The sequence below is a fragment of the Dermacentor andersoni genome, chromosome 6 (assembly GCF_023375885.2).
Source record: "Dermacentor andersoni chromosome 6, qqDerAnde1_hic_scaffold, whole genome shotgun sequence".
Classification (NCBI taxonomy): Eukaryota; Metazoa; Arthropoda; class Arachnida; order Ixodida; family Ixodidae; genus Dermacentor; species Dermacentor andersoni.
In genome coordinates, this window is record NC_092819.1 from 33,488,855 (window position 1) to 33,516,425 (window position 27,571).

The 27,571-nt window shown below is 47.1% G+C and overlaps 1 protein-coding gene across 2 annotated transcripts in view; it reads left to right on the forward strand.

The window, feature by feature from the left end:
- Positions 1 to 27,571, forward strand: part of LOC126521819 (sodium- and chloride-dependent GABA transporter 1-like) — a 58,448-nt gene that overhangs the window by 14,242 nt on the left and 16,635 nt on the right. For both annotated transcript variants that reach the window (XM_050170518.3, XM_050170519.3), the window contains exons 2-3: positions 25,421 to 25,573; positions 26,430 to 26,613. In XM_050170518.3, the coding sequence (XP_050026475.1) occupies positions 25,457 to 25,573; positions 26,430 to 26,613 (301 nt within the window). In that variant the 5' untranslated portion in view covers positions 25,421 to 25,456. The remainder of the gene's footprint in view (positions 1 to 25,420; positions 25,574 to 26,429; positions 26,614 to 27,571) is intronic.

Here is a 27,571-nt window from a genome sequence, read left to right on the forward strand (position 1 = left end):
CCTTGATCTATATTACTCGATGAGGTGGCCGTTACTTGTACAGCAAATCAATAAGCTTAACTGAATAATTAATATAATTACGCTAATTAACTTTCTAATTATTTACTTTAGGCAGATATATAAATCTACGAATTGTAGCTAGCGAGTATGCAAGGCATATCGACTTGAAATACTCAAAACTACGCCACTTTAGAGATATTCATTTTCTACATGTCTTACGAAAGGCATTGCCGTTCCATTTACTTTTGTGCTTCAAAACATAAGACAGCGTTTTCTGAAAAAAAAAAAAAAATAATAAGTGGGACTGCCGAGAATTTTCACCGCACGATTGATGGCGCATATATCGAAACCGGTGCCATCCTCAGAATTCGTTCCAGTCTTGCGAACTCACCAGCTATAATTTGTAAACTAAGACATGTGCCGGAATGTCTACAATGAATAAGTTAATTCGTGTAGTTACGTTAACCATTAAATTAAGGATTTAAAATTCTTTTAGAAGTAATGACCGATCGAGTAATTTAGGTCACGGGTTAGAATTGAGCTATATGCCACATGCAGTTTCTAAAAAGGGCTGGTGAGAAAAAAAAAACACGTAAATATTACACTTGACGAACACTACCACGTCCACATTCAAAATTATCTGCCGGAACTCATCATGACCCGATCTCTCCACAGAGATTATAACCGCTGTCGTGGCGCACACTGTACAAGAGGCACCAAGAGCCAACAGCCTCCAGTACGCGTATCTCGACGCAGAACTAATGACGAAAGCTTAGCTTAACGCAGCCTTCAAGGACCTGGGTGAAAGGTGTATGCGCACAACAGAAACGCTGTACGTCCTCCGGAACGTTACACTCTACGCACGTTGTTAACGCCCATGTCTCGCACTCTCTCTTCCTCTCTCTCGCAGACTGGCGAGCCTGATATTCACATCTCGTAACGAAACTCACTGGCACACTCGGAACACTCGGTGCCAGCCTTCAGACAGTGCTTTTCCAAGGTGTTCAATTACACGAAGGGTGGCCCGCCCGCTGTGCCTAACGGGAGCTTCTCTTGATTGCGCGTGCTTATACTATGCAAGAAGGTGAATAGATGTCTTGGGCGATGAAAGCTGCCCTTAGGACTTATTAGCGCCGACCCGGCCACGTAGTAAAGGTCGCATTATGTAATGAGAAGTCTCAGTGCTCATATCTGCCGCTTCTTTGATAAGCTACCGAAAACCGGAAGCTAGACCTGCAGCTAGCAACAGTACAGTTAGAAGAAGAACAATATAGTGTTGCGTCCATTGAGTCTGCTTCACTATAGCAGAAACTCTCTCTCTCTCTCTCTCTCTCTCTGCCAATTCTTCTTCGAGATTTTTCCCTTGTCGTTTCTCGAAATATTTCTTTTTTATTGAGGGCCTTCGCCATTGGCGTGCTCAGGTTACGGCATCTGTTTACAGGCAGTGAAATTTTCCTGTCGCGTTTTTTTTTTTTTTCGTTGACTGCATTTCTTTCCGTGCAGTCACGTGTGCGCAAGGACCTCAGAAATCTAGCGGTCACTAATACCCCGCGTGGTAAACAATCCCGGATCCCATATGGCCGAGTGGCTACCTGTTTTTGTTGTCCGGACGACGGCTAAAATAACAGCGCGCATTGCTCGGGAATGTGCCGAAGATAAGCCAGGGATTCTCCAGTTTCTAAGCTTTCTAAAGCCTATAGAAGCATCTTAACGGAGGCAAAACAAACATCGCGTCGCGTGTGCCTCAAGGAGACCGCGGATTTCAGTCTTGACACGTTTCCCTATAGCTGGGTTTCCTTGTATACTTTGTGTAGCTGCTAATCTTCTCTTCCTTCTGTGCTTTCGTAAACGTACAAAACAAAGAATCTGATACGACGTGCAGCAGATGAGGATTGTGAATTAGGGAAGTAAAAATCCCTCGTTATCTAGATTTTTCTTTTTTTGTCGTATACCTGAACGTCTGATTTCGGGTGTGAAGATTTCCGTTCGCATTCCATGTGTTCGCAATCGCATGCAACTCACACGCCAGTTTTTTTTTGTTTTTTTTTTTAATTCGTATAGTGAGGAATTGTTGTGAAACAATGTCTGTACAGCTGTCATTGCAATCCTACAGTATACATAAAGGATGACACTTCGGCGTCCCTCTAGCCTCAGAAATGCTTAACGAACCTTAATTTAGGCTGTCGGCTGGGAACGTGCGACACCATATACATGAAATCAGCCATGGGCGATGATGAGTGAAACGCTCCGAGAGAAGTCGCGGCTGAATGACAAGTGGATCTTATTGTGTGGAACGACGAACGTGTATCTACAGCAAGTTGTCTACTTCCTTAACGAGTGCCTTGTTAATCCACCAGCCACAACTATTTTTTCAGCCATGTAATGCGGAACATTCTAGCGTTACTTTATCTAGGTGCGTGTTCTTTCCGGGCTTTAGTAATTAAATTATGGGGTTTTACGTGCCAAAACCACTTTCTGATTATGAGGCACGCCGTAGTGCAGGACTCCGGAAATTTCGGCCACCTGGGGTTCTTTAACGTGCACCTAAATCTAAGTACACGGGTGTTTTCGCATTTCGCCCCCATCGAAATGCGGCCGCCGTGGCCGGGATTCGATCCCGCGACCTTGTGTGGCTTTAGTTATTCTGGTGGCGCTCATTCGCGCCTGCTATTCCTCGCTCACCGACCTTCCTTTCCGGAAACGCCAGATAATGACCAGACAGGGACATTGCTTTTACGAGAGATGAGCATGTTGGCGTGGATATCAGCACTGCTTCAGATGCCCTGCACGGGAATAGCGTATTGCGCACCTTGCGAACCTCGCCGTGCGCTCGCCGCCAGCGTATTCCCTCAAGGTGTGAGCGTTGTTCTTCTTAACCGACGCGAAACAGTAGAACATTTATTCTACTGCACGCATTTAAGAAGATGTTCGCGCCCGAATAGAAGCCATCGCCTTCGTTGTCTCCTCTTCTGACGCATGGAAGAAAACACATGACCGCTTAGCATGTTACAGGCTTAACAAAATAAAGGTGTACGATGAGGTCAGGCGCGAAGTTCAAAATCAAGCAGTCAAATAAATTTCTGGACGCATGCCCTATGTTGTTCCGGCAGTGGCTCGCAAATCGAAAGACACGAGAGCGTCTGTTGAGCAAGGTCTACAGTCGTTTCTCTAGAGCGCTCCTGATTGTTCGACTTCCTCTTGATTGAAAGTGCTTCGATGCAACCAGGTCAGAGCGCCGGCGACCTTGGAGCGTGCGTGTAAAGTGATACCAAGGTCTCTTTCTCCCCGGTTTCCCGGGCGAAGGAGCACGGCCGCTCGGCCACACTAGACGGCCCCTGGCCCGTGTATCGGTTGTTTCGAAATGCCGGCCCGCTGATTGGAGCCCGTGGTTTCGAGAGAGGAAGCTCGCTGTGCTGCTCTCCGTCACTGATTGCACTTCGGCGCAGCAGCAACGCCCGTTCGTTCCGAGCGCGTTCGTTCGCGGCGGGAGAAAGTCGTGCGAGGACGACGAACCTCCTCTTGTCCTTGTTTGACCACCGCTCGATGGGCGACGAACAGTGTTACGTCTCGCTTACTCGTTCGGTCCCCGCCGTCTGCGACTTTCGTAACCTCGCCGCGACCGCTCCTCGAAGACGAGACATCAAGGGCGAGAAAATCCCCCCCGATCGCCGCCGTCTGCGCTTGCAGCCGGGGGGAACCACATCGCGAGGCTTCGACCTCCGCGCTCTCTTGTATCGTATATCCTTAGGTTCACTCGGCATCCTTAACTACAAGTGCGATCGATTTCAGGGCCCCTAATGACTGCATAGTCGGGTCGCAGGCGTAAGTCCTATAGTCTATACATTGCCACGCGAGTTTCATTCGCCTCTCGCTACGCGGCTTTGTTATCACGTTTCAGCTGTCGCGCGAGAATGCGCTCGCGATATCAGGTAACGCGTGATTCTTGAACGTAGTAGTGTACTTTCAAGAAAGACGGGCCCCTTCGATTATTGGGGCACGTTGTAGAATGTAGCTCGTGGCCGCATCTGGAAATTCTCATGACGCGTAGGTAAAAAGCAGCACGACCTACACCGTAGTCCAGACTCAGACGATCGTCACTCGATTCGACGACTGCCGACCGCACTTGTTGCGCCATTGTAGCTGCCGAGCTCTCTCTATCAAAGGGCACAAGCACGCCCGATCAACTGTTTACAGTTGATTCCAACTCTGCATGCCGTCAGACTTGTAAATATATGCTGACTATGGGCAGACCTATATCGACTCCACAGAAATACATTTCTAGAATTTCCACGGGCCGCGTAAACAATCTTTTGCCAGGGCGGCTTCGTGTGTCTCGTTTACGCACCGCGAGATTGACGGTTATACATTTCAGTTAAATGTGACGGCGAACTTCAACATAGTACACCACCATTCATAAAGTTGCGATGCCGACACAAAACTTTTGTTCTGAAGTGTCAGTAACTTCTATCGTTGAATATGTTAGAGGTTCGAATGGCATAACGTCCGCGACTGGTCTCACAGCAGTTGAGAGTTCAACGAAAAACGCCTGGCACATGTGCGCGCAGCAGCACATATGTTCACTCAGCGAGTGCACTTTCAAGCAACATTTGCGCGATCAACTCTCACAGCTGCAGCAGCAAAATCTTACATCCGCCAAAACGCGTCCGTTAAACGACACATATCATCAGAAGGGTAGCATCGTTCTTTCCTTCTTTCTCTCCCTCTCGCTAGTGCTTCGCCGCAGAACCTCCGCTTGAAATACGTTCATCGTCAGGCAGCTCTGTGTTACCGCCGGCAAAAACAAGGCAAAAGGAAAGATGTGTTTGAGTGCTTTAGAGCAAGCGCCATTAACACTGTGTGTCGCTGCTGCTGGCGTTAGCGCGTGTTAATCAATGTTCAGTTTCTCGAACTTTCCTCAGACGCAGCCTGCATGACTGCCCAACTTTTACTTATCGTTCAATTCGTGCTCGCATAGAACCGCTTGCTTCCCGTTGAATAGCAGCGGTGCGGCTCAAGTGCTCAGTCTGTTCGATTCCACAAGTCCAATTTCTCACTGTGATAGTTTGTGAATTATTATAGACTGACGCTACATTCATCGTCTGTCTTCTGAACAGATGTTCGCGAGTCTCTATCGCCGCATATGTGCGGTATGCCGCTGGCCTGCGAGGATGTATTAACACTTGCGCACTCCATAGCAATGAGTGTGAGCCGATTGAAGATGTGCTCACACCTCGACACCATTTGCTGCGCGAGAAGTACGAATCGATGCTGCACCGTTTTGTGAGCAGTATTCTTCACATACAAGAATATTCGCATTCACTGCAAGGATAAATCCAAGATCCGGAGCTTAACAGGAATATGGTTGATAAATGCTAAGCACTGTGTTTCTCGCGAGGAAAGAGCAAAAATGTGTTTGCCTTCTGTATTATATGTCTTGTAGGACACTACAATACGTAGTAACAGTAAAGAAGGAAGCCTAGGTCAGAAGTACGTAAGACATGCATGAATAGCATCCGTACTTTGCATAGAATGTTATGTGTACTTGAGCGCTGCGCCTTGCTGCTGGGCTCGTTACCTAAACACAAGGATTCGCCTAAATAAAAAGTGGAATGAAATACTAAATCGGATCGGACAGTTATATCGCTATATTGTAAGCATGTATAGAAAAAGTAAGGGAAGGCTAGGTGCTCAACCGGTTTATCTTACACAGGTGAAAGAGGGTAAAGGAGTACCTTCGCCACATTTCATAGGCGGGAAAACTTGGCTTATTCGATAATAAAATGGCGGTAAAATGTACGTCTTCAAATTTCCCGTCCCATACGCAGCACCGCTGACATCAACTGTGACTTAATTGCGTCTTGGCATATGTCAGTTTCTTTTTTGTTTTCTCCTTTTTCTTGCTTAAAAGACGTACGAGAGCGGCCAAGGGAAGACATGGTTCCGCTCGCTTGTTATGCCGTGCTTTCAGGAATTACGTAACGTTTGCCTATAGACTCGGGCCTGCAACCTGACTTCGTTCTCTCGACGTTCTCGGGAAGTGAGTGCGGGAATGTCAAGGTGGCAGCGCCACCTGTCCTCCTCCTTGGATCGCTTTCTCGCGTCGCCAATCCGCCCACTTGGCAGAGGTCACCTGCATCACATTCCAGAAATATAGTATGTCAACACAGGTCCACTAAATATTTGTCTTAAGGTGTCTTCTTATTCAAAACATCCGCTTCTGCCGTATTCGGCACGTCGCATTAACTTGGAAGCTATAGATTCATCTGGCAGCCATAATGTGAGAAGCAGCAGGATTTCGCATTGAAAACCGCGCAATATGCATGGATGAGTGAGAAGGCAACACAAGCGATTATGTCGTGTTCTCAGTCGTCCCTCTTCGTTTAAGCGGGTTTCAATACGGAAACTAGCCCATAGAAACCAACGCAGTCACCTTAGCAACATTTCGATCGGGCTATTTCCGAAAGCGCGCAGTTTTCACCGCTTTATATGTAAACGAGACTAATCCTGTCCCTGACGTCATTGGGCTGGGCAATGACGCTCGCGCGGACGGCTCGTAGCTGAGGGTTCTAATACCGCACATATTGTCCCTGCGCGAAAGTTTGCGTGGGTTTCTGTTTACGTAACGGCAACCGAGAGAGACAGGATGAGAGATAGGGGGTGAGGAGAGGGGGGGGGGGTGCGTGCGGAGTTAGCTTTTAGCGCTCGCGTGCTTACATGGTGTGGGCGCTTTCTTAAGTTGCACAACGTTCCACCGAGCTCCTGCTGACAGTGCTCGAAAACAAAGAAAGGTACCGGAGCTTTTGTCCCGTTTGGTTGTAGTTGTGCGCGTGTGTGTGCTCGCGCTGCCGAGGCCTTATGCAGTGCACGCAAGGTCGGCGCGAACGGTGGGAGAATGCGGGAGTACTTTGACGGTAACCCCCCCCCCCCCCCGCCCACTCCACCCCCACTGTGGCTGCAGAACCCATACGGCGCGATCAATAGGAACGTACCGCGGGAGACGGTCGGTGGAAAATCCCCGCATGACCCGGCTTGTCTATCGAACGCCCATCCTCTGAGGAGGGGACATGGGCGAGGCCCTTTTCAGACCGACGGGAGAGGGAGGGAGAGAGAGAGAGAAGAAAAAAAAAAACACCCTTACATGCGGATGTTGTTTATCGCGTCTCGTTCTTACGCACCCTCCATGCATACCCGTGACTTCCTTACTTGGCGAGGCATAACCTGACCGAACATTTGTGGCTCACAGCCGCCCGGATCTATCGTGATTTGCTCGTACGCGTCCATTAACAGTTCGGGTGCTTAAGCGGGACGTCCGTCGTCCGAACGACGTTGCTCCTAGGACTGAAATCACGTTGCCTGTTTGCGTAACTTACCTGAATGTATTAACTATAATGCAGCCCTCCGTAATGCCTATTCGGAACCTAGTTAGGGCACACTGCTTAAGGACGCAGGCACTGAATGATAGAAGAGTGCACACTCGGGCTTGTTGGTGTGTCATTACAGAAATAAAGCAGCTCCGACAACGGGGACCAAGGCATAGACGACACGACAGCGCGGAGTGTGACCACATCAGCGCTGCGGTGTTGCCTGTGCCTTACTGGGGAGTCGCTTAATTGTGCGCTGCTTTATTTCCGCACCGAATTCCCACTTGCAGTTCCCTTGCAGAGATTACTACTCTTTGTAATTGAATAAGAGGCGTGAACGCACTGCTTTAACGCGGAAGTCCACAAGGGCTGCTTTATTGGATTTTAACAAAGTTTGCTTTTCTAAGTTGAATTCCTTGCATATTTTTTTTCGTTTCAGATATTGTTATTTGCATTGGAAACGCTGCGTAGCTGATGAGTGCAAACAGCGCATCCGTGGTTGTTGGCGCTACGCGTGCTCTTCACGTCTCGACGTGTCTATCGACTCATTCATCACGATGGGTTAACGAAAACAACCAACGCAGGGCTATCTTTACGACTGCGATAATGTAGCGCTTGGTTGTAAAATGGGCTTGCTTCCGTGTACTCAACGTGTCTCTCGTCCGTCGCTGCTGAAAGGTCACTCGGCTTCCCTGTGTTGATTATAAATGCGGTTGCCGACGCCACTTATGCAGAATCTAAAACCTGGAACACAAAGGGATAGAGCTGCCGGGAAACCTACAAAGACCAAGCAACGAGCTGTGCCTTATATCCATAAGCTATCCCACAATCTAAAGAAGGTCGCGGCCAGGCGTAGAGTGCCGTTAGTTCTTCTCGTTTTCGGCGCCCGAGAAACTTGAGAGAGAGAGAGAGACAACTTTATTTATCCCATCTTAAAGGGAAAGGAAGTGCGGGAAGAAGGCGAGGGAGGTTATCCTACTCGCGGTAGGCCTCCTCTACCACCTCAGCCCACCTCAGGATAGCTTCCTGAAGTTCGGGGTTGTAGCTGCGCATGGCAGCCTCCCACAGCTCCCTACTACTTAAAGCTCTACAAAGGTTAGGGGGAGGGGAGTGGTTCTTGCATTGCCACATAATGTGGTTAAGGTCCGCTCTGCTAGCAGGACAAAACTTGCAGGCTGAAGTAGGGTATATTCCCGGGTGAATTTTGTGACGTAAGGCAGGAGATAGAAAAGTGCGAGTCTGTAGTTTACGCCATAGTACCTCGTGTATGCGTGACGACCGAATCATTAAAGGAGGGAGGGTTAGGCGACCTAGGCGGTAATGCCCGCAAATGTCGTGGTATGTAAGTAATCTGTCTTTGGAGGTGAATGCTGGAGGGAGATTATTGGCGTCTGAACCGTCCCCTGCCTGTGCTCGGTTCGTGAAAGCTCGAGCACTTAGGTGGGCCGCTTCATTGCCGATTAGGCCTGCGTGAGCAGGTGTCCAGATTAAACTCAGAAGTTGGGCTGGCGGATTGTGAGATAGAATGGCCAGGGCTGTCCTGCAAACCCTACCCGCTCCAAAGTTGTGTATGGCAGTTTTGGAGTCACTTACTATGACATAGTAATTAGGTATTGTTGCGGCGAGTGCCACCGCCGCCTCCTCTGCCTCCTCCGAAGAAGAGGCTATAATGGATGCTCCCGTCGCAATACTGCCAGTGGAGTCAACGACTGATATGGCGAATTTGTGTCCACACGGATACTCTGCGGCATCGACATAGAGCACGTCTTTGTAGTTAAATAACTTTTTCTGCAGGGCTTTAGCTCGTTGTTGCCTTCTATGTTCGTGATGAACAGGGTGCATATTCTTAGGTAGAGGAGGGATATGAAAGTGCTCATGTATCGAGTGGGGAATATTGAATTTCTCATTGGTCATGGGTGCTGGGGCAATACTTAGGGAGTTTAGGATGTGCCTACCAGTGTGGGTGTTCGATAAGCGCTGGTATTGAGCGGTCAGGTGGGCTTCTGCGAGCTCACTAAAAGTATTCAAGGTACCTGTAGCCAAAAGTCTCTCAGTAGAAGCTCTACTTGGCACTCCAAGGGCAAATTTGTAGAGTCTGCGTATCAGTGAGTTAACTTTATCTTCCTCGGCCCTAGTTAAGTGGAGATAGGGTAGGGAGAATGTGATTTTACTGACAGAAAACGCCTGTACCAGTCTTAGCAATTCTGCCTCGCGGAGACCTCCGTGCTTATTGCACACTCTTCCTATTAGCCGTGTGGTATGACCTACGCTGGCAGTAACCGTTTGAAGTGTATACGTATTGAGTCTGTTAGATTGAATGTGCATGCCAAGTACACGGATCTTGTCTACTACGGGAACTTGCTTCCCGTTAATGTTAATCTGAATGTTCGGCGTAACACGTTTATTTGCGGATAGAATTAACAGCTCAGATTTGGTGGGCGAGCACTCGAGGTTCATGAACCCGGCTCTCGTAGCCACTGCGTCTGCAGCCTCTTGTAAGGTATCTTGAATGTAGCCATCCGAGCCACCCTTAATCCATAGGGTAATGTCGTCTGCATATAAAGAATATTGGAGATCCGGTATTTGTGCTAGCTTCCCAGCAATAGACCTCATAGCTAGGTTAAATAGAAACGGCGAGAGCACAGATCCCTGAGGAGTGCCAAAGCTACCTAGGGTGATTGGGGGCGAAGATTGGTCATTGAGACTTATGACAGCTGTCCGATTGGTAAGAAATTCCCGGATGTAGTCATGCATTTTTCTACCGCAGTTAATAACATTCAACTCACGTAAGATAGATCCATGATCTATGTTGTTGAATGCACCGCGAAGGTCGAGTCCTAAGATGGCTTGGGTGTCTTTACTAAACGTAGGAGTGAGAAGGTCATGCTTGAGCCTTAGCATGGCGTCCTGGCAAGAAAGCGACTGGCGAAAGCCAATCATCTCCGGTGGGAATAACTGATTGTCTTCCACGTATTTATTGAAGCGATTAAGCATGACATGTTCGAGCGTTTTGCCCAAGCATGACGTGAGGGAAATAGGTCTAAGATTAGCTATGTCAGAGGGTTTATTGGGTTTGGGAATAAAGATTACTTTAGCAGTTTTCCATGAGCTCGGAAGAGAGCTGTTATCGAAGCAATGGTTATAGTATTCTGTGAGGGCAGAGATTGATTTGTCGTCCAGATTTCGGAGTAATTTATTATTTACATTATCTATACCGGGAGCAGATGTAGTTTTAAGGGAAGCTAAGGCATGTCGCACTTCTGCCTCAGTTATTGGGGCGTCGAGAAGTTCGTTAACATCGCCTGTATAATCTGAATTCTCATGAGTTGTGGTAGGAGGGAGGTGTAATCGTGCAAGCTCCTGAAAAAGATGGGGAATATTATCCTTGTGTTTGTGCAATAATTGAGTGATGTAGTGACTGTGTTGCGCGCGCGAGGTCGAGGGATCAAGCAAATGTCTCAGCAGTTGCCAAGTCTTTTTACTACTGAGATTACCATGCATGCTCTCACATACTTGGCCCCATTGTTGATTAACTAGTTGGGTCGCATATGCTTGTATGTCATCGTCAAGTCTAGCTACACGTATGCGAAGCCTGCGGTTATGGCGGCGTCTTTTCCACCGCTTTAATAGTGATTCCTTCGCTTGCCACATGTGTAATAGTTTGGCATCAGCTGTTTGAAAAGGAGCATCAGGTGGAATAGTTGTACTATGATTGTCAACGTCCGTGTGGAGTTGACTAATCCATTGCTGTAGATCAAGAATGGAAGTGGGAGCATTATTTGCGCGAGTTTTCCGAAATTTGTCCCAATCCGTAAGTTTGGGAGGCAGAGTGTGAAAGGGCTTGTGAGAGAAGGTAACAGAAATCTGTATAACGTAGTGATCGCTACCAAAATTGATTTGAAGGTTTTCCCATTTAGTTAAGTTAACCCGAGAGGTGAGGGTGAGATCTGGTGATGTATCGATGGAGACACTATTTCCTAAGCGGGTGGGTGTGTCGAAGTCATTGTGGAGGGTGAGTTGATGATCCTGAATGTGGGTCCATAAAGCTCGACCTTTAGGTGTGGAAGTAGTGTGACCCCATAGTTGATTTGGAGAGTTAAAATCGCCAACAATGAGGAGCGGGTTTCTTCGAGCTTCCTGTTTAGCACGAGCAAAAACGGTAGTAAAACGGTGGTGTTTAGAGCTGGGACTGCTGTAAATGTTAAGGATGTAAATAGGAGCTGACCTGGTCTTTTTAGGAAGTATTTCTACGAAGTCGTGATCAATGTCGATATTCTCAAAATGGGAGCAAGTAACAGTCAAATGTTTTTGTGCTAGGATCGCGGTATTGGGACGTTCGCATCTTTTGCACTGGAATGTGTTGTATCCGGGGAATTTAACGTAACCATTCGTTTCTTGTAAAGCAATGACTGCGGGCGGTTGCGTGAGATTGGCTATGTATTGTTGCAGACTGGCCTTCTTTTTCGAAAAGCCCCTACAATTCCACTGCCAAACAACTAGGTTGGAGCGCTTAGGGGATGCGGCCATGCAGTCGATCGAGTCTTTCGATAATTTGATTGAATCGCTCATCAATTTGGCTAAGTCGCGCGTCATCCTGGTGAAATTTAGCATTTATATGGGCACTGAGGCTATGAACGTTAGTAGTGAGGGACTCAAGCTTGGCTTCTACGGCATCCATGCGTTTTTCAAGGGCCTCAAAACGATTGTTAGAGTTTCTAATGTGTGCGGTGAGTTTACGACTTAGCTTATCGTGTTCCTCCCAAGTATCTCTCCCATCATCAATAGATTTGCGCTTTGTGGCGGTTATGGTAGTGGGAGGAGGAGAAGTGTCCATGGTTAGAGATTGATCGCCATTCTCACTGACAGGGGGAGGAGTTACAGTGGGTTGCTCATCAGTGGAGGGTTGAGATGGAGTGGTAGTAGGCGTACATGGAGAAGGGGTTTTGAGGTCGAGAATTTGTTTACGCAGAAGACGATTTTCGTCCTGAAACTGCTGTAGGAGGGCATAGATTGGGGCATCAGGTTGCTTAGGTTTAGGTAAGCTGTGGGAAGCTACCGATGCCCAGCTTACCTGAGGAGAGCTTGATTTGTTGTTAGATGGAGCAGCGGATAGAAGAGGCCAATCTTCGTCTTGTTTTTTCTTAGGAAGAGGTCCCTGCTTCTTGGGCGAAGGAGAAGACTTGGTCTTGGATTGAGGAGGAGTCTTGTCAGCCTTGAGGAGTGAGATTTTGGGCTTATATCGTAGTGGACACTGAATGGATCCAGTCTCATGACTTCCACTACATAGTACACACTTAGGAATGCACACATGATCAGTCGGAGGATTCACAGTTCCGCATTTATGGCAAGTATCCTCAGTATGAGTAGGGCACACGTCCGGTCGATGTCCAACTTTCCAACAGCGTGTGCAGGCCTCCATTTTTTGCCGAAAAGGCTTGCACCGGAGCATCGCCATTTCATATTTGACCCAAAAAGGAACTTTCGTTCCCAAGAAAGTCACGAGGACTGCGTCGGAAGTTTTTCCCATTCGTCTGGCTTCTAAAAAGTGCATTTGTGGGTTGCACTCACGAAGCATGGGTAGAATGTCTTTTTCATAGATAACTTCTCCCAGGCATACTCTGTCGATGTAGATAATGCCTTTGAACGTCTCGGAGTTTGGAACGCTGTAGGAGGTGACTTCGTGCTCTTGGCCGTCGGCTGTCAGCGTCTTGATGGCGAGGTATTTCTTCAAGCGATCGCAGCTTTCCGTGCTGAGGGTAACTGTGTTGGTGGTGGGGTTGATGGTAACGATGTCTTGGCGCAGCTCCGCAGTGGCTGGAAAGCCGGCAGCCGTAGAGAGAATCTTGGTGAGTTGGAAGTGGCTGAAGCGGGAGGCGTCGAAGCCTCCGCGAATGCGAAAAATGGCCTTGTATGAGCCTTCGGGTAACTTGGGAGGCCTCACTTTGTTATTCCTTGAGATCATCTGTTTCCATACAGCAGCCTTGGCCGTGGCAGCGATGGCGTCCTTGCGGAGTGAGTCTTGATATGCGGCGTCGTATATGTGCGTTTGTCGCCACTTGAGCATCTCCTCCGGGGAAAGATCTTCCCCTTCTACTACCTCAACCGGGTTCATGACGCCCGCACGAGGCGTGTCAACGCCTACGGCGTCGGAGAGCCACGAAGCTCTCGTAGGCGAGGAACCACAAAAGTCACAATAACAAGCGTTCTAATGCACAGACCTCTTCAAAAATAGTCTAAAAACGTCGCGGAAATCTTCACACATGTCGCGTGAAAGAGCCACTAGGATATAGCAAAAAGAACGGGCGCTACACCCAAAAACTCACGGAGCCGATGAGACACGTCCACACGCGGCGACGCCACCTCGCGTTCTCTCGAGAAACTTGAGAAACTGTGCCGGAGCATATGCAATGGCAGAAAGCGCGGATGCCAGGAAAAAATGGGGCACTTTCGTAAAGTGCTCCATAGGAGTAATATACTCTATTCCGCTATTCCACTAGTGAATGCGTGTGTGGGTGCCTGCATGAATGCGGCAGGGCAAAGCAGTGCCTAATTGCTTCAATGTGAAGGTCACCCGTAGCTGACGCCCTTTCAAGCGGTTTTCCGCAACTCGATACAGCTGTGGATCTTTCTTAACCTTTTCTATCACATGCAGTTTTGTTGGCACCGGAAAGCAGTGCTTGTGGTGTCTTATCTTGTTTCTTTTTTTAAGCCGCACTTACTTTCCTTATATAAACTGACCCATGATTATGATGAGCTTGGAGAATGATTCTATGTGAATAATACTCCGTGCTATTTGCAATACGGTTGCTCATCGCGAATCTCTGTCTCACGCATTCTATAGTTGACGTATCCTTCCTACTCGTATAGAAATCCTGACGTTAACGCTTTTTTTTTTTTTTCATACTGGTAGCGCGCGGGCAAGCGAGATGAAATAGTATACGGTTTCCCGCATTCAAAGCTTGCCTCCAATTACTTGCTTTTATTTTATCAACATCATGACGGCAGCAATAAGCGTCGTCTACATGACCGTTAATTGTTGACAACGGTATGTAATTCATTAAGTTTACCATCACTTCGGTGAAGCTAGCATATATCAAGGCATCGAACGAAAACGGGATATATTGTGAACTTTACCGCCCATTTTGCGTTACTGATCTCTGCAATCTCATCAGACGCAAAAGCATAGCAACATTCAAACCAAGCTGATTTAAAGACAAAGTTATCTTCTTATACGTTCTCGCTCAATTCGCGCTAACTATATAGGCAAAACTAGTCCACGCTACTGCGTCTACTGCTTGAAAAGAAAGCGAAATCCATTTCCCACGTTATAACAATGTTCTTTCATTCGATTGTCAATTCTCAACTTCTGAAGATACCAAAGGAGTAGAAGGAGGAAAATAAGGAAAGAAAGGTTGGGAGGTCAACCAGGTGTGCGTCCGGTTTGCAACCCTACGCGGAAGGAAGGGGTTTAACGGGTGTAAAGAAAGAGAGGGAGGGAGAAAGATACTGTCAATCTGAACACGAGCGGTTGTCCATCGCTTCACGTTCACAATTGGTCACTGAGGCCAGTCGATTTCACGAACCACACCAAACATATGTGAATGCATACACGACCTGCATTCCGACATGACTGAAAAAAACACAACGAAACATTGTGAAAAACTTTGAACGAAGTTTCGGTGCGGTCTCAAATAAGCTCTTGGAATCGCACTGCAATGCAGAAACCCCGGAAGGTTGTCTGCGTATTCGCAGTTCCCATCCGTGGTCAACGCTGCACTCCGGTATTTTTCTTTTCAAACCGTGGCCTGAGTCAGCGCTTATCACGGGCTCATGCATGTGCACACCTGACAACCATGTTTGAAATCTATAGCCGTCAGGCTGGCTTCAAGAAGGTTCACCTTCTACATCTATGTCATGCTTGGAGGCGACAGGAGAACAAACGTGGTTGCTGCGAGTTTGCCAACGCGTTGCTGAGAACAGCTAGAACAACAGTTAACTGCGTTTCGCTGTCAAAACTCTCGTCGTTTACTGTGTAGCACGTGCAGGCTGTCGTCGTATCTCCCTGGCGTCGCCTTGGCGCCTTCATTTTGTTGGAAGAGCAGAAACAGCGCTCGCAAGACTCGGCATATCTCCGTTTCGCTTTTTTTCTTTCTTTCCAACGTATACGCGGCTAGTGAGCAGCCTCTACGGTGAATGGAGAAGTACCAGGAGGAAAAATAAAAAGAAAATTTGCCTCGCAATGGACGTGGTTTTGCTACGAGCGAGAGCGCAACGCCCGAAAGCGGATGTTTATCTGCTTTCCGGCGGCCGTTATCCGACTCAGCTGGTTGGCACGAAAAAAAAAAATGAAGATAAAAGAAAACATCGTTTTAAAACTGTTTACCTCGTATGTTTGTTTAAAAGTAACATGTAACTTTTATATGACTGCAAGAAGGCCGTTGTCCCGAGTCGAATTGCGACCGGAGGATGGCCACCGCACCGATACTTGAAGTTATTGGCATAACAAGCTTCTTTTCTTTCCCTCGTTCTTTCCCTTCTTTTCCTTTTTCTTATTTTCTTGTCTCTTTTTTTTTTTCTTGTCGTGCACATCGTTTTCAACCACATCAGACTGAACGAGCTATAGATATCGACGCTTTCCACAGCACGGGCGCTTTTTCATTTCAGAAACGGGCAGGAATGCGCAGCAAACGCCATAAAGTCTATTTGAATAGGAACGAGACATTGATGGTTATTGTCGTAGGACTGTGGGCGGGAAGCCATTTCGGCGGTACACATGACCCGCCTTTGTTTACCGCATGTAACGAGAGCTCGCAGCAACTGTGATTAAAATGCGAATATTGGAGAAAAAAAAAAAAAGAAAGACACGCTAACACTACCCCTGAGATAACAATAACGCGTACGCGCGCTTGTTTGGAGCCGATCTGCGCATTGTGATCATAGAACATGTACAGCTCTGAGCTACTCTCGCAATCTCCCGTCCTTCCGCCGCGACATAATCGTGGTCTTCCTGTGCGCCGTTCCCACCGGTTTAGACGTTACAGCTATAAAGGCAATCCGCACGGTCTGATCATAGAAGCTCATTTCATGTCTCACACAAAGAAAGAAGGAAAGAAAGAAAGAAAGGAAGGAAGGAAGAAAGAGAAAAAGAAAGAAAGCAATATAACTGATGTAACCAATTTTGAAACGACTGAGCAGCCATTTTATAAAAGGGATCACTAATAGGAAACAGGATTTTTTTTTTTCCAAGGCATACTTAATCTGCCGCGAAACAAAATATGGTTTGTTTTTCTGCTAATGGAGTTGTCGATTATTTACGTATTTATATGCCATCTGCGATTCTCCTGGGTAACTCAATCGAGACGTAGTGCTTGCCTCGCTTTGGCAATAGTCCTGGCTTCGATCGCCTGACCAGGATCACTTTTAAAGACCATTCAAGGTTTGCTGTGTTAGAAAGGGTGCCCCACTTTGCGAAACAGCGCGTAACACTGCACTTTCGGTCAGCTCCACACCCCCCCCCCTTCCTTCTTTTTTCATCTCTGGCGGCACGCGGAAACAGTCGTACCGCAATAGCGTGCGCACAGTCTCATCGCGCTCGTTCTCTCCGTATCACGAAAGCGTCACGTGGTAGCGAGTGCGCAACATTGAAAGTTAGCGAGTAAAGTTGGCGGCCGATAACGATATCGAAAGATCTCTCTCTCTCTCTCTCTCTCTCTCTCTCTCTCTAGATATCTATGTGCCGTGCAGGAAACGGAATCGTGTCACAACGGTTCAATGCAGACAAAAGAAAATTGCGTCATTGCGCTTTTCTTTTTTTTTTTTTCTTATCGCCTATGTCAACTCCTCGCACAGTGCACCGTTCTTTCAGTGCCGCTTTGCTGAGGCGACGTTTTTGGCCGAGATAAAGGTGGGCTCGCAGTCGCCAACGCGGGTGATCTAACGGTGCCGTTAGACAAACACTTAGGCGAACGTCTCATTCTCTTTTCCGCTTACCCCGGCCTTCCAAGTGTGCGTTACGCAACTGCAAGTCTGCGGAGGCGTATACACTCTTAAGCAAAATTACACCCTTTGGGTCGTATCTTGCCACATAACGATAATCGTCATCTGTCTGGTCCGCATTTCCTTTCCTTAACGCTGCGAGCCCGGTACTTCCAAGCCGCAAACGGCATGCGCGTTATCAGCATGACCGAGTATTCTCGACAGGAAAGTGGCGCGCGCAGCGTTTTGAAGAAAGGTAACGCAAACAAAAGATATGACGATTATTTTTGTGTGGTAACATACGACTCAAAGGGTGTACATTTGTTCAAGAGTGTACGCTCTAAAACAAAATTACACCCTTTGGGTTGTATCTTGCCACGCAACGATAATCGACATCTGTCTCGTCCGCATTTTTAACGCTGTGAGCCCGGTACTTCCCAGTAACGAACGGCATGCGCGTTATCAGCATGACATAGCATTCCCGACAGGGAAGTAGCGGGCGCGGCGTTTTCAAGAAAGGAAACGCAAGCAAACCAGATGACGATTATTGTTGTGTGGTAGACACCCCAAAGGGTGTACCTTTGTCTAAGAGTGTCTATAGATGTCCTTTGCCTAAATGCGCAAACGTCGTCGCGTGCATACATTCGGCCCTGCGTTCTCAGGAAGGTTCAATTCGGTTCCAAGGGCAGTTTTCCTATTTGAATGCACATGAAACATAGCGATACTTTCATTCGGTCACCGCTGAAGCGGCTTGGAATGAATTGTTTTCGTAGCTCATTCCTCTTTGACTTGCTCCTACGATTACGTTGTTGCCATGGTAACCTTATGCCTAGGTTCGAAGCTAGGTTGTTAAACAGGTTCTGCTCAAAATGGTGACATTGATTGAGTGACTGATTGATCTTTTTATTTTTTATGAATCGAAAATATTGGCTACTATCACGAAGTGTCGCAAGCTTCTTCAGAACGGTAGACACGGGAATGAATCAAGAATGAGGATTGTTGACGTCAAGCATCTCTCCTATTGAGCAGTTCGCAACCAAACGCGGAGCAGTAATGTGACATAAAAAAAAAATGAAAAAGGAGCAAAGAAATTAATTTAAATCAGACTACTCATAGTCTAGTGTAAACAGGCATTTCACAAACACTTCACAGACGGTCTACTTTACACAAGAGAAGAAGAAGAAAAATGTTTTCGCACGTCGACGTTTTGCTTCGGCGGGTCGTCATATTTTTTTGCCTGAATTGGCGGCTTGTAAATTGTATGTTTGTGGGATAGTTGGTCCGCCTTTTTAATTCACTTTGCTTCATTCGCATTGTCTCCAAATTGCATATATATGATATGGTTCGTCTGGCCTTTTCATTACCTGAGTTTAAGTCGCACTTTTCAGTAGAGTGACACGTAGATCCGGAGGCGTAGGGTTTCCATATTCTGGGGTGTGCCGTTCGTGTGGAAGCCGTAATTGTGCACTGAGGGAGGCAGACAAAATAAATGAGTCATTGTTGTGATCACAGTTTGGAACTTCGAATGCATGGTTCATGCTTTTGTACAAGAATCTTCCTGTACACAAACGCGCGCACTGGCAACAGACAATTCAACTTTTGCAGCAAAGTGTATCTGGTAATGGGGCTGCCTAAGGCTTGCGATCAGGAGAGAGTAACCCCCTTCCCCCTCGCCCCTCCGTAATTGACGCTTATGCATAGATCTACATAATGAACACATATTAGCATAGTTCGCTCTCGGCCTGCGTTCTAAGTTGCAAAATAGACTCTGGTTTAACGAAGCCTCTCGCCCGCACGCGGCCCTGAAATACGTACACCTCCTCCGTCCCAGCTGCGGTATACCTCGTGAGGCCTCTGCGCACCGCGCTCCAAGGCAAAGTGGCAGGCTGCGCGAGGGAACCTGCGAGTGTGTGTTTGCGCCAGCCTGTTTAGCGAACGCTGTCATGGCGTCGTTTCAGAGGCTCGCAGCAACGTTGGCACGCCGGCATGACGCCAACGAACGCTATACGCTAAACATAGGGAAGCCACCGCGTCAATCTAGAACAAGCATAAATAAGAAGGGTCGAGTGAGAAAGCGAGAGTAGAAAGCGTTACAAGAGGACGAAGAAAAAACAACGACAACGACAACAGTGCAAGAATAAAAGAAGCAGCACGCCTTCTTCAAATAAGTGACGGCGCGAGCCGTTTCGCGGTGCGACGACTGTTTGCGCGCGCGCTGAGACGGGCTCCGAGCCGGCGTAACGTTGTCCGGGCGTCGGCCTCGAGGTCCCAAGGGGAAGGCGAAAAAAAGTGGAGCGGCGGGCACCGCCGAGACGGCGCGCGTGTCGAACCCGCGGTCCCTGGGCTGCGCCCGAGGAGACTCGAGATGAGCTCTGCCCCCTCGTCGCGGCCTCGCTTCACTCGACTATACGCCGTTCGCACCTGTTCGCGTCTCGCTGTTCACTATAGCTTCTTCACCGTCCGCTCGCTGTTTCGTCCGAGCTGGAGATCCCTGCCAGCCTTTCTTTCTCCATCTCCTCTTCTCAGACATTGTTGAAGCAAACAACCGTTCTAAGCTTCACTCGACGAGCGTCGCCTGGTGTCACCCTCGTCTTGGTGTTCACCAATTTCGTTGTCACTTCGCCTCACTTCAATCGTTGTACCTTTCGCAGTTTCCTTGTTATCATTTGATCCTTTATTATTATTTGACCCTTATTATTATTTGATCCTTATCATTAGTTGATCCTTTATTATTATTTGATCCTTATTAATATTTCATCCTTTATTCTTCCCTACTTCTTCTTGGCGTTCGCTCTCTTCTTCTCCTCTTGAATATTATTCCCGAGGCGAGAGAAATGCGAGTGAAGGTGTCGAGCTGAGTCGGTTTTGAAACTGTGCCCGGAGAGTGACGAGTGCAGAGACGACGTTATCACCCAGTTGTTCCGCGGGCATTCTTTGGTTCCTACCGCTCCACCCGTTCTATTTATTATTCTTTTTTTTTTTCGTTCACCATGTCAAAAGGAGCAACAGCCTCGAGATCAGGCGTTTCCAGTTACCACTGCCCGATTGGTACAAAAAGAGCTATATAAGATAACTTAGACGCTGTAAGTGCAACACAGTGTCTCGCTGCGCCGCAGATGGAAAACGTGTCTGCTCGATATTGTGCTTAGTGGCGTCCGTGTGCTCATTCAGGAGCATCATTTTCTGGTTCCAATGATTAAAGCTTATTGAAGAAGGCGAAACGAACGCTTGCATTCCAGTAAGTGTGTAAATATAGACCAGCCAGCAGCACTGTATAGCCCGCTAGAATGCTATTTTTTATAGCTCTGATCGTTTTTCGTCTGGCAAACAGAAAATCAAGGCGCATGTTACAAAGATTTCGTTATGAAAAGCAGCTCTCTTGGGAGTCACGACAAATTCACAAGCAGCGCCGCATGTTTGTGCATATGTTGGCGATCGGCCCATGTACGCATCTCTGTGTGCGTGTGCGTGTGTGTGTGTGTGTGTGTGTGTGTGTGTGTTTGTGTGTGTGTGTGTGTGTGTGCGCGTGCGTGTGTGCGTGCGTGCGTGTGTGTGTGTGTGCGTGTGCGTGTGCGTGTGTGTGTGTGTGTGTGTGTGTGTGTGTGTGTGTGTGTGTGTGTGTGTGTTATCTCAAATTTTACAAAAACTGAAACGAATATTTCGATCATGTGACTCTGCAATAAGTGCATATATCGCAACCAACTCTGTAGGGTACACCTATTAGAGTGTAGAGTGGAAAAAATAGGTATAACTTACATCGCTCTGAAACGTGTCAGTAATTTGTGAATACTTTTGTAGAGTTTACATAATCAACGCAACGATCTCGTCAGATCAGCCTGCTTTTGCACCTATAATCAGTGCCCTTCACAGAAATGCGCTTTCAGTTCTTGATGAAATGTCACGGAATTGTAGACTTGGGGTTTCGGATATTCGCAGTTTTCAAAATTCGGCAACGAAAGAGAGCGAGAGAAAGAAAGATAAAGAGAGAAATAAAGCGACGGGAATTTAATGTTTTCTTTTATATGCAGCAAGCTTCAAAATTTCTTCAACGTTTGCCTCCGAGCTTAAAGCATGCTCTTAACATTCCTTATAGTTAACGTGCCTTCGAACTTGCACGTCCCGCGCGCTTATCCGAGGAACGGGGTTTCGACGACGACGGCCTCCGTGGCCGAACGTTGAAGCCGGGCTCGATGACTCGTTTTCCCCGGAACCCGGCAGCTGTCTACTAATACACTTTCACCTGACCGATGACTCAACCGCAGCTACGTTGAAGCATGCCTGTCCCACAGCTGGTGTGTGTGTGCGTGCGTGCGTGCGTGCGTGCGTGCGTGCGTGCGTGCGTGCGTGCGTGCGTGCGTGCGTGCGTGGGTGGGTTGGTGGGTGTGGGTGTGCGTGTTTAGACACGGCCGCAGTGGCCTGTGCGGGGCAGGTTTCGCGGGCGTTCGGCGCCGCTGTCACGTAAATGTAGGTCAGTGCAAGTTTTGGCCTGGTCAGGTCAATCAACACTCTGCCTGTACTAAGTCTCGTGACCTTCTAGGAGGCTTAGTGGCGCCCAGTTGCCCCACTTCGCCCTTTATTTTTCGTCCTTTGTTCTCCTCCTGTCCCTTGGAAATTTCCCTTAAACTTCGGTGTGATAGTTTAGTATAGCGCCGCGTTCCTTATAATGGACAGAACGGTCGATGAGGGCGCTTTCGGTGTTTATACAGCGTCTTAATGGATGACCTGTTTGTCGGAGAGAAAAGTCATCTCAAGGCTGCGCAGCGGCTGGAAATGACGCGTCGTCTTGGCTGACGGAAGCCAGTCAGCCAATAAAAGGAAATACCGAGGCTTGACGTTAATACTCGCAGCTTAATTTATCTAATTGAAGTTTATTTTTATCGATAGCGTCTAGCTGTTAACAACTGATAACGATAGCGACTGATAACTTACGAAAGGCGTGTTGTAGGCGATGATAATTTACAATCGATAGTTTAGGACGATAAGCCAACTTGTCGCGAAAATCGATGTTTGTAATTTCTTAAGTTATTCGCTACTTTTTCGCCTTAATCGGCAATTCATCGCAACAATACTAATGCTCAGATACTAGTCACCTATTATGGCGATAATAAAAGTGTCTTAATTTTACGAATGATGCGCGCTCCCATCAGCAGTTTAATGTAGCAGTACTGATGCTCACATATTAGTCACCTATTAAGGCGATGACAATAGTGTTTTGTTTTTCTGATTGATGCGGGGCTAGTCGGTTGTTCCCACTCGTCAGCTACAGAGTTTTTGACTATAATAAACTACGGGGATCGGCAACTTCAAATGCCTCAAAGAACAAAACAGTTCATTGATCTTTGAGAACACTGATTTGCTTCAGTGCCGAACTTGTTATTGTATGAACACTGTTCGATCTGTTCGTTGACAGTGCTTTAAGCTTTTCTCCTCCATTTCTTCACTGATTCTTGGTTGTTTCTTTTTCAAAACTTCAGATGAACTTCCCTGCAGGGTGTTCCCTGCAGCAGTAAAAGTGAATACTTTCGTTTTTTGCCTGGAAGTAAAAAATAGAACAACCGACCCTCCTCCAGTGAACTTTTGTTTTTCCTGTAAAGCGTGTTTTTTGTTTAGCTTTCGCGCTGTGCAGTGAAGAACGTAGCGTCAAAGGCGTGTGTTTGAAAAAAGGAATTATAATTTATTAATAGAACCCTTGCCCATGAGCGCCTGCAAGCATGCCACCGAGAATAGGAAATTTGCCAGAAAAGCCAGGACCGGGCTTCACCACTCCTTAAAAATACAGCGAGGCAACCGAACAACCGGAGCTGTGCGCCACTGCCTTAATTCGCTGGCAGCTGGCATCATTATAGCATTAATGCTTAAACAGCGCAAAGTCAGGAGACAACAATCACAGTCACAGCGACCGCGCAGAATATTACTTCCGCGAAAATGTACTTTCTGTCCCCCTTTCAGTGGCACATTTGTCGAACTGTAAAGAACAGCTGCGGTAACAGAGTTACTTCTAAGGCAATACGCATCGTTGCTGAGCAGTCGAGTTTCCTGGTAAAATCACGCACGACGCTGAAATAGAAGCACTTTACCATAGTACCATTTTTCGCGTGGTTTACATTCCTGTCGACGGAGATATCGTTCTCTGTGGCTGTGTTTAATTTGCGCTGAACGGGAACGCGTGTGCGTGCGTGAGTGCGTGCACACTTCAAAACTTCTGTTTTACTGAGTCTTCTGTGACACGCTTTATTGAGGCGTGTGAAACAGAAAGAGCCGAGCAGGCCGATGAAAATAAAGAAAGAAAGAAAGAATGAAAGAAAGTAATACAGTAAGAAAGAAAGAAAGAAAGAAAGAAAGAGAGAAATTGAATTACCGCCTGCAGAACGGTAGAATGCGCCGCGAAGCGGATAAATTCGCGACCGATGAAAGTAGGGGGAGACAAAGGAGCGGAGATGAAGGCGCATTGAAAGAAAACGAGCCGCAGACGGCGCAGACAGCGAGCGACCTTGGCATCGCAGCGGTCGGTCGCATAAAAAGGAGGCGCAAACACGCGCGCGCGTCACTGTTGCCGTGGCAACGGCGGTAGAAAATGTCGCCGCGGCAGAAGCTGCGTGAAAGGGACGACGCGAACGCTAGCTTCTGTCTCTTTTTCCTTTCGCTGCTCGACGACGTAAAAAAAATGATAAAGGACGCTCGTCGCCCTGAGAAAGCAAAGAAACCGAAATAACACTTCTCGGTGCGTCATAGCACTCCCCTTGACGCCGGGGACGCAGTAAACTGACAAGGACCAAGAATGGCGAGTCTTGTTATGGCTGACGACATTGTTCAAAACAACGTGCTTTCGCGTTCATCCGGTTCATCTCTCACGTTTTGGTGATATTCTGTTATGATATTGATGTGCTGACATTTACTGAAAAGGACATCGTTGTGGGACTAATTAACCACGCAGTACTTCTTGAAGTATGCCCTCGATTATGCGATGACTTTTCGGGCACTTTTTTTCTTCGACCTTGTCTTATGAAATTTGTATTAGTTGCTTACAGGATTTCTGGTCGCACTGTCAAGTGGTTCCTTCTCTAAGTGAAGTGCTGAAGCTGTCTCCACAGCAAATTCAGAGAGATAAGAGAGGGTGTCCAGTTATTCATAGATATGCCGAGTTCCAAAGGGACCCGCGTGCATGATCGTCTAAATTAAATTAAGTGTGCGTCTGCCTCTTCAAACTTACAAACATTAAAAAAGAAAGAAAAGCTTAAGCTGTACTTTGTCCCTGCAGACGAGCGTTCTTGATACCGTTGTGCCTGATGAACTCCGACGGATGTGAACGACACATCGCTTTGACGTGACGAAAAACATGCGTGCAGATTCACCCCTCTTGCATAAACATCCTCTGGGAGCAAATGCATTGCTGCGCTTGTCACGTGTGACCGCTTCGTTTGTTGCTTCACCTTATGTCAACTAATGTGCTAACCTTTCTGTCCTTGTCTATTGTTGCGATCGCTTTCTGAAATTTTGAAAATCGTTCTTCTCCTAACCGAACATGTGAAATACATTTTTCTGGACCAGATCTATGTAACACTGCTTGGACATCGCCCATCTTATTGGGCAACGCCGTGCTACTGTTCACTCAGTACCATTCCAGCTATGTTTCCCAGCAATGTTTGCAAGGAGAGATGAGTGGTCGATGTGGATATAGCGTAGCATACATGTGCAAAGAGATAGGTGCAATCGATGTGTTAAGGCTTGTAGTTTTTACATGTCTTTTTGTGTTTATATTTCTTACATATTATTTAAGGCAATGGTCATGACCAAAATAAACTCGGCCGAGCTTCCTTAATTTGGCTTGCCGTTTTAATGAGTGAGATTAGGAATTAGTGAGACAAGGAATGTATGGACTGGGGAGGGTGGCGAGGAGAGTTCGTGTGCTGAGCCACAGCTCAACAGAATTCCCGCAGATTTCAAAGAAACTAACACTGTCTTTGACAATCATTATCAATTGTTTTTACCGGTATTTTTCACTTGTTTGCTTGTTTGCTTGATTGTGTGTTTGTTCTTGTATAATCCCCACTACATTAACTCGAACTTGGTTTCTTCCCTGACAGAACACTGCACACTACCTGTGTCCAAAGGCTGGCAACATGGAAAAGAAGACGTCGGGGCCGAACGTGTTCACCCTGGCGTTTCTTGGCCGCAGTTCATGTCGTGAAAAGGCATCACCGTTCACAGCGCCTCAGGCGGTTCCCATCTGCAAACAGGTGAGAGTGAGAACCCTATAGGAAAGAGACAACAAAAGGAAAGCATCGAGTAGTGTTGCCATACCCTAATTATATGTAAGTGTTATCAGCACAAGTAGCACAATGTTCTCTGTTGGCAGAAAGGAATGTTGTCTCGCGAAAGGCATTTTACCATGAAATAACCGAAGGTGGCTATCTTTGAGTACATCGACGTAGTGGATTGGATGTATCAATGCACACAACGTAGAGCGTCATATTTTGATGGTTTAACGCCGTGTACTTTATGCGGGCAAATTTTATATTTCCCTCTTTTGTTTTTATTATGCTGTCTAAAGGCTCTATAGGCTGCTCGTAAAGGGTATTGAGATTATGAGCCTATTGATTATGAGTTGCTCAAGTTGAATCGAAGCTTAGACGAAACCCTTTCTGCGTGCTTGTTAATAGGCCATGAATATTTAATGGTCTAGTTATGCAGGCACGTAGTGTTCACTTAGTAAGGGATAAACCAGAGTGAACTGCCAGTGCCTCACGTGAGTTTACTGTAACTACATTAAACTCACACCCCAAGGATGTCATTGTCACTTTTCACAAAAAAAGAAGTCAATCCATCTAATCGCCCCCGCAGGGCGCTATATACATTGACTCACTTCTCTGTATTCCCTGTTAAGAAACTGTGCAGTTCTTGCAAAGTGAAATAGTGAGACCCATTTTTCTCACTTCTTTTTCTGTACTCTCTGTCCTCAGGCAACGATTCTTAATTATGTCAGAAAGACAGGTCTCTGAAGGTTCTCCAGCCGAGCTACCCTGTCGCGCATAATGGAAGCCAGGAAGAAAGAGTGTGTTTCCGCTCATTTGCTGCACATGTGCATATACACAGGCTGAAGACAACGAAGAGTCTTCGTGTACAACAAGCGGGCTTGGAAGTCAGCAGGACCTCGCTGGGCTCCCAAGCAGAGGGAAGTGGGCGGGCAAGGCAGACTTCGTCTTCGGCTGCATCAGCTATGCCGTCGGCCTGGGCAATGTCTGGCGGTTCCCATACCTCTGTTACGAGAACGGAGGCGGTGAGTGCTCGATGCATCTATCTCACTGTGTACCTGAAAAAATCAGCTGAATGTCTTCGAGGCTGAGGCATGCGCAGCTTGCATGCAACATAAATAAGCACGTCAGACACAGTTGCTTCCGATCCACTCATTTGCGTTGCATAGAGACTACCTTGACATGACACATTGTATTGGGTATCGCCGTGGTTCTGTCGGGTCAGTGCTATTACAGCGATTTCTTGCAGCGGTGTTTTGTAGCGCCCATTTTAGTTATTGTACTAAGCGACCATCGTTGTCATGGTGCTGTGACCATGGCGGGTGCCTCATAATCATTCTTGAATGAATGAATGAATGAATGAATGAATGAATGAATGAATCAATCAATCAATCAATCAATCAATCAATCGATCAGTCAGTCAGTTGGCCAGTCAACTGCCCCACCGCCCGTCCAAGTTATGGCGATGTATATTAGTACCACAAATTAATTATTTGACGTTCCAGATTGGCTTTCCTTAGCTCGGTCTCGTTGGTTCAGACTCGGATGCATGATGCTGCGGCTGCAGTTCACTTCCAATGCTCTTTCCTAATAGCTGTCAATGTACTGCACCAACATGTTCTCACGTTTTTCCATCAGACACATCGCTGTCGCATCAAATCTACTTTAGGCGATCGCAGAACATTTGTGAAATGCATGTTATTTCAAGCAATAGCAGCTACACATTCCAGCAGACCTCTTCGAATTATATGAAATTCATCGACCATGCCAATAACTGTCGACATTGAGAGCATGTGTACTATCCGTTTTTGTCAAAAGCATCGAAGTCACTCCTCGAGTGACCAAATCTGTCACCAAGGCCCCTCTTATAGCAATCCTTTGTATACAGAGCAATCATTTCTAAGTTCTATGGAATTTTTAAAAATCGCCTGTGCCAGATAGCATAATTCTTGTTCTTGAGCTGGGTTATTCGAAGAGGCGGTC